This window comes from Rutilus rutilus (assembly GCF_951802725.1).
Source record: "Rutilus rutilus genome assembly, chromosome: 11".
Lineage (NCBI taxonomy): Eukaryota > Metazoa > Chordata > Actinopteri > Cypriniformes > Leuciscidae > Rutilus > Rutilus rutilus.
The window spans coordinates 13,892,599-13,900,075 of record NC_140216.1 but is presented as its reverse complement, the minus strand read 5'-3'; the positions used below and the strand labels follow the sequence as shown (position 1 = coordinate 13,900,075).

Below are 7,477 nucleotides of genomic sequence, written 5' to 3'. Positions count from 1 at the left end.
GAGGACCAGAGCACAAACTCCTGCTGTCAATACCAGGACTGGAGGCTCTTTTATGAAGACTTATATGCGTGCGCCTTTGCATATATAGGATATCTTTTTGGCGGATTTTCTGTTACTGGCCCAAACATAGGCTACTCGGATTCATCAGCTGTTTGTTCATAGTGCATAAGAGATGGAACCTGGAATGCCGTGAAAGTGTTATATGGTGTAAAAAATCCTCTTCTTCAAATTAATTCGCGCAACTTCAAATGAGGACACTTAACAAGCAGCGTTTCTGGATAATGGACATATTTGACCAGGAACGGCATCAGTGAACCTGAACGACTTTGTTTCTAACTGGAGCGGACACAGAGAACAGCTCCTGTTGGATGCGCTTAAGTTTACTATGTTGTCAGATTCAGGTTTAGTTGCGCGACGGAAGGATTTAATGCAAACATTAATGCAGTAAGCGCGTGCGGCGCGTTTCAGCGCGTGCGTGTGATGTGCAGGACGCAGTCAAGACGCAGGGTTGAACTGATGCGATCCACTGATGTCCTCCGAACAGGTGAGCAAAACACTGTAACCTAATAGTGATAACCTAAATAGTAGCCTACAGTGACCATTGCTATTCATGTAAATGTAAAACCATAATAGATTAAAATTGGATCTCAGGGTGAGAATCGTTCTGTCATTTAAACTTTCTTGATGACAGAGGCAGCTAATACCAAATTACCCATTTTATTGCAGTGACAATAACTTTACTAATTACTACAATTTGGTTCAAGTAGGCTAGGTACCGTACTTTAATGTTGCTATTTTCACAACATTAATAAAATAGCATATAATACAGCTCTACAAATCAATTACTCTGATGTGAAAATAGGAACATGATCTATGTAAAATCAAGTTAAATATAAAGGTGTGTGTAGAAATAGCCTAACACAGAAAATTGTGCTGTTTAGGGGTTTGCTTTTACATGTTTAGTTGTGGTTCAGATCTATAGTCCAAATTAAGTGGGTCAAATTGTGCCTGTTCTCTCAACAGTTGGTGTTCTGAGTAAAGTAACTAACAAATATCTACAAAAAGTGCTATTTGATCGATTTATATAATTTAATACAAATTTATCTCTCATGTTGATCCAAACCGTTTGACTTTTTCTTTCTTATTTTCATGCAATTGAATGGGGACTGCCGAGATTTCAAGCTTCACCGCGGACACAAAAACAACATAAAATAATCTAGCCTAATAATAAAATGAGCAAACCTGGTTCATATAGGCTACATATACCGAAATTTAAGTAATTATATACTGATAATATTCCCCTGCCCCCAGTGCGCTGTAACTGCTACGACTGGATGACTAAGTCAGGGGTTCCCAAACTTTTTCGTTCTAGGACCCACCTAGACAAGTATAATCAATCGCAAGACCCACTTGCACTGGTGCTACCAACTTTATCAGTTGGTCGCACCAGCATGATTTGGTCGCACTTTTTTTTTTCTACATGCAATGGGATTAATCAATGCATGCTGATGGTCTTAATCTGCATTCCCTAGTTTTGCACTGATGTAAAAAGACTGACAGTGACAAGCCTTCATGTTAGCAAAATATTTTAAACTTTTAACTCTTAAAAAAACTTTTAAAAACATGTATGTTCTTTAATGTTTGATTATAATTTTACCGTCTTCACATAGGGATGGGAAATGATAAGATTTTATCAATAATAATAATGCCACTGACGATTCTGATTATCGATCCGATTCTTTAACGATTCTCTTATCGATTCTTGATAGCACTGTGTGGAAAAATGTTGTCATATGGTTTTCAAATAAAAACAAGGGGTTTTATTTATTTTAAAGCTTAAGCTTGAGTAAGCAAACTGTACTTTTTATGTAATTTATGTAATAAATAGAACTTTATTGTAAAGTGTTACTGATCCAGACGTCTCCTGAGTTCACTGTTGGAAAGATCAGTTGTCCATTCATTAAAATGAATCGTTCAAAGGAGTCATTAGTTCGCGAATTGGACGTGTCATGCGCGTTGTGTGATTATCCCAGCAGTTAGGACATAGACATCCAAGATTTGTGTCAACACAGAAAACATTTCATCACTGGATAGTTTTTTTTCGTTTAATTGAAGTGTTGTTTTATGTCAGCTGAATCTGGGACGCTTTTCAGAGAAGATAAGGCAACAACTTATTTAGCACAATTCACACCCAGCGGTAATTGAGGAAGAAAAAAAAATCTCCGAATGCTCCACATGAAACTTTGCTCTTCCGACCTTTTACCACCGTGTCGATTTATTTTGATTAATATGTGCGAGGGAGAGAGAGCAAGACAGCGCTTAGTTTGGAGACGGTGAAGTCTTTTTTACACTTTCGCCTGGCTCCGAAGAGAGAGAGTGTGCGCGCGCGCGACCGAGTAGGCTACTCTCTCTGCTCGTTCTTTCAGTTAAACATGCACTGTGACTCTGTCACAAGCGCAGCAGTTCATCTACATTACTCAGCGATCAAATAACACTTTGGCGGGCGCTAAAACTCATAGTCGTTTGGTCATTAATCGGACTGGTTTTGTTTCACTCATCGTAACGTAAATTTAGCTGCAGCTAAGTGCCTTTGTGCGACCCACCTTTTCTCACTGTGTGACCCACAAGTGGGTCGCGACCCACAGTTTGAAAACCACTGGACTAAGTCATTGAGTCTGATTTGTGAACGAATCATTCAGATCAGTTTTGTGAACTGGTCAACTGATCCATTGAAAAGAACAGACTAAATGTGATTCATTCACGACTCAAATAATACTTCTGTTGTAAATTGTTATGAGAACACCAAGGAGAGCTGCACAGGACAAATATCAAGATTGTTTCAAATTTCAATCTTTTTGTCACACAAAACTATTGCATTGCTTCAGAAGAGTCCGATATAACACATCGCGTGGATCGCTCTTTGGAAACATTTACAATGTTTTTATGCATATTTTTTTATCTTGAATGCATCAGTAGGCTACATATTCTTTTTTCATTTTTCCACAGATAAAGAGAAAGGTTTGAAACAACATGAGGATAAGTAAATTATGACATAATTTTTAGTTTGGTGTAAAATAGGCTAAATCAATTAACAAGGTCAGAACTGACTTTATTAGTGACTGAAATAAATAGTGGAGAATCTTAAATATTTGTCATTATTTTATACATGGTGGTAAACAGTTTCCTGATTTATTTTCATTGCAACAAACTATATGTTATTGTTCAGCTTTTTATATACAGCTCTTTATGTAAAGTAGGTGTATATGTCTAACTTTATTGGCATGCATTATCTATAGCATATCTACTGCTTATTGCTTGTATCCTTACAAAATGTAAACTATATTATCGCCCATCTCTAATCTGCAAAAGGCAACTATAAGGCATAAAGATGTTAAGATATTATAAGCATTGCATCATGATTTTCTGTAAAGCTGCTTTATAACAAGCATTGTGAAATGTGCTATACAAATACATTTTATTTGACTAGATTTGAATTAATATAAAGTAACTTGCATTTCTGACAAAAAAAAAGGCCTTTAAGTTTGTGTACTTTTCTCTGTCAATGTAAACCGTTCCAAAAGTGGCCAATCAAGTTTCAGAATCAAAACTGATACCATAATTATTGGGGGTGTAACGATACCCTCATGTCACGATTCAATACATATTACCATACTGAACTCGCAATACAATATTATTGCGATACTCCAAGACATTTGATTGAAGGTTAACAAAAAATTTACTGTTGATTAAAATGCTCAATTTGGTATTACATTGGTGTAAATGAAATGGTGACACCAGAGTAAAAATATTCTTATTCCCGAAGCTGAAAATACAGAATATTGTGTTTCCCAAAACTGCATATAGTGTTCTCTCTTTATTTACATGAATTTGTATCTGTCATTTAAAAGTGTCCTTTATTTATTATAATGCTCTGCATGTAATCTTCTCAGGAACTCATCCAAACTCCTCACCAGCCCAGTCTTGACCTTCCAGCATTCAAACAGTGAGGCACAAGCACTTTATTTTTGAGCCACATTAACCCACACTGCTGGTCGCTTCACCACCTCAGTGGACTCATGGGTACCGTACTATCCCTCTCGCCGGGTACTCGAAAACCTGGTTATTATGACGACCGGCCCGGTTCTCTAAGCCATTACCCGAGCCTGAGCAGCCGCTCGCTGAACACTCAAAAGGACCGCAACCTCAAACGCCATTCCATTTTCCTCCCCGCTCTCACCTGGAAACGACTGGTGGCCTCCACCAAGAAGCGGGGTGAATCCAAAAAAGCCTATCCTGGAGGTCATGGCGCCTTTGGGGCTCCTCTCAACAACAATAACATCTACCAAAAGGATCCGGTCTTGCACCTAAACCACGAAAATGTGAAAAAGTCTCTCTCCTGCGCCAATCTCACCAGCTATGAGGGTCCAGCGGGTCTAGGCCTGGGCTTGGGTTACGTAAAACCGCAGCAGATTTCTTCTGTTAAGAAGGTTGCGCCTACATGCACTTCCACACCCAAGCGTGTGATCGTCCAGGCCTCGACTAGTGAGCTGCTTCGCTGCCTGGGCGATTTTCTGTGTGGCCGCTGCTATCGGCTCAAGCACCTTTCCCCCGCAGATCCGATTCTGTGGCTGCGGGCTGTGGACCGCTCACTCTTGCTCCAGGGCTGGCAGGACCAGGCCTTTGTGACCCCAGCCAACGTGGTGTTCGTGTACATGCTGTGCCGTGACGTGGTGGATGGCGACGTGGTGTCTTCAGAGCATGAGCTCCAAGCAATTCTACTAACCTGTCTGTACCTGTCCTACTCCTACATGGGGAACGAGATCTCGTACCCGCTCAAGCCCTTCCTGGTGGAGGCGGGTAAAGAGGCATTCTGGGACCGTTGTCTGGCCATTATCGACGTCACCAGTGCCAAGATGCTGCGCATCAACGCAGACCCGCATTTCTTCACGCAGATCTTTGCCGATCTGAAGAGCGAAGGCGGTTGCCCTTTGCAGGACTACGCTAGAGTTCTGGATCGGTGAAAAGAGGACATAACAGATTTTCTCTGCGAAAGTGACTCCGTCAGCATCCCTCACCTTCATTCTGCCCCCCCAAATGCCTTGTCACAAAACAGTGGGACTCACTTTTACTGAAAATTCTGCAAGAAACAGAAAGGATGCAACATATTCCCGCTGAAAAGACTAGCTTAGACCTGTAGCGTCCAGGCTGGTTTATGTTGGTTGGGTTGCTGGTCTAGCTGGTAAACTGCACAGTCTTTTGGTGGTTACGCTAGTTAAGAAGCATGCTATCTGTAATGGTCTTTTCAGCAGGAGAAGAACATATATGGAGACAGCATGAAAATAACATACACTCATACAATGAAGGTTCATTGTTGGCATTGATGGAGAACCTTTAACATCCATGGGGCTTTTCCATTCCACAAAAGGTTCTTTAGATTATTAATAAATTCTTCACACTTCACACAATGGTGCTTTTAAGAACTGTTCCCTGAAAGGTTCTTTGAGGAACCAAAAATACTTCTTCTATGGCATCACTACGAAAAACCCCTTTTGGCACCTTTACTTACACAAAGGCTGTTCCCAACTTATTTTTCTCATTCAACTCCCCTATCTTTAAAAAAATACACATACTAATAATTTAGGGATGAACATCAAATTGAAGGGAGTAATTGTCCATCTACAGATTACGTTTGTTAGTTATGCTTTTGTCAAAACCAGCCTTTTTCAGAAGTAGTTACGATTCCTTTGCTAAAAATTTCGCTTCCTCTACCTTTTCAACGTCTAGTCTGAGATAAACTGCAACAGAAACCATACACCAGCGGAACTTTTAGTGGGAGTGCACGTGTATGTGTGTGTGTGTGTGTGTGTGTGTGATGGGCAGCAAACAGTCAACAGCTGTTGGTGATCGTGTTGTCCTTCCTTTATTTCATGTGCTGGACGTTAGGGCACCAACTGCAAAGGCATTAACAAGATTAACAGATTAGTGTCACACACACACACACACACACAGAGAGAGAGAGAGAGAGAGAGAGAGAGAGAGAGAGAAAGAGTTCTCAATGCCTCTCTTTGCTCGCCAGCTCTATAGGTTGAATGGCTAATCCATGTAGGCCATACACACTAGTATATGTTCTGTCTTGGCATACGTAGCAGTACAGTGTCATTGAAAATTTGTATCCGGTTTTAATGAGTCTATAAGAGTAAGTCCCATCCCTCTAGAGCAAGAAATATATGAACAAAGAAGCCTGGATTCTCTAAAGTCTCAGTGTCGGGCCACTGTTGTTTACTTGTGTCTGCATCTTCTCTCTTTAGAGTTTTTCAGTTTCTTTGAAATATCAGATTTCTATGCTCTAAGGTCAACATGAAATCAAAATTGACCCTATTTACTTTCCTAACATACACTCCTGCTCTTATTTTTGCCCGATTCATCAGTGCACATTATTCCTAAGTCAATCGTCCATCAAAGCCACCTCTGCCTCTGAAGCTACTTGCAAAAATAATAAAACATGTAATAGATAAAACATGCAGATACAACAGATGTCATCGTCTCTGGGTCAGGGTTTCAGGTGTCAGCGTTCAGACAGAAGAGCAGGGACAGCAGCATGTGGCACGGCAAGCACTCGCTAATCTTATTGTAGAGTTTTAAGGCAGAGTCATGGGTGCCATACTCCAACTCCCCTGCAAAAGTCAACTCTAAACGCATACTTCAGCCCACACATGCTCTCATATATGAGCACATGCTCACTCAAAACGACCTGTAACCACTAAGCATTCATTTTCAGGCTAGTAATCGCAAACGCACTGATACGCATGTGTACATGCATGCAACTTCTCCCACACGCCGAAGCGTTAATCCGCTCTTGATCCTTGCCAGCAATTAGGCAGAGTGAGCTGAAAATGTCACAATAACAAAATCCCATTCTGATCAGAAGAGATTTCGCTTCCTGAAACGAACAAAAAATACACATCTTGCATTTTGACTGCGTTGCACAGATGTTATGCAACAAACAAGGCAAAACAGAATAGTGAACTTTTAACAAGTACTTAAATACACGCTTAATTGCGAGGGATTGAAAGAAAATACAAAGTTTCACTTTAAAATGGTTTACCCTGGTGAAAAAGAAGCGTGCTTAATTTTATTGAATGCACAATACTTAAAATCTAAAAAGTATATGTTTTTATTGTTCTTGCAGATAATATAATTTAATATTAATGGAATAAAAGGCCACAAGTGTACACTTTCTTACACTATTAAACGCAAAATTAAACGTTTTACTTTAAAGTATATTTTAAATAAATTTGTTTTAATAATCTTCTACCACGCTTCAAAGAAGTACACTTCTGTAATGTATAATTACAAATATGTTTAAGTGCATGACAAGTACACATATACAAATAGTACACTTTGAATTATGCTTAAAGAGCACTACCAACTGTATTGACAAGCATTTATAAAACTTGTATGTGTGTATTTAAATATA

The 7,477-nt window shown here is 39.7% G+C and overlaps 1 protein-coding gene across 1 annotated transcript; it reads left to right on the top strand.

Annotated features, from left to right (window-relative positions):
• Window positions 1-6,948, top strand: LOC311299896 (cyclin-dependent kinase 5 activator 1). The gene is made up of 2 exons (XM_084423828.1): window positions 1-544; window positions 3,951-6,948. Exon 2 carries the CDS (start codon window positions 4,077-4,079, stop codon window positions 5,019-5,021), a length of 945 nt encoding a protein of 314 aa, XP_084279954.1. The 5' UTR covers window positions 1-544; window positions 3,951-4,076; the 3' UTR covers window positions 5,022-6,948.
• The last annotated feature ends 529 nt before the right edge of the window (window positions 6,949-7,477 follow it).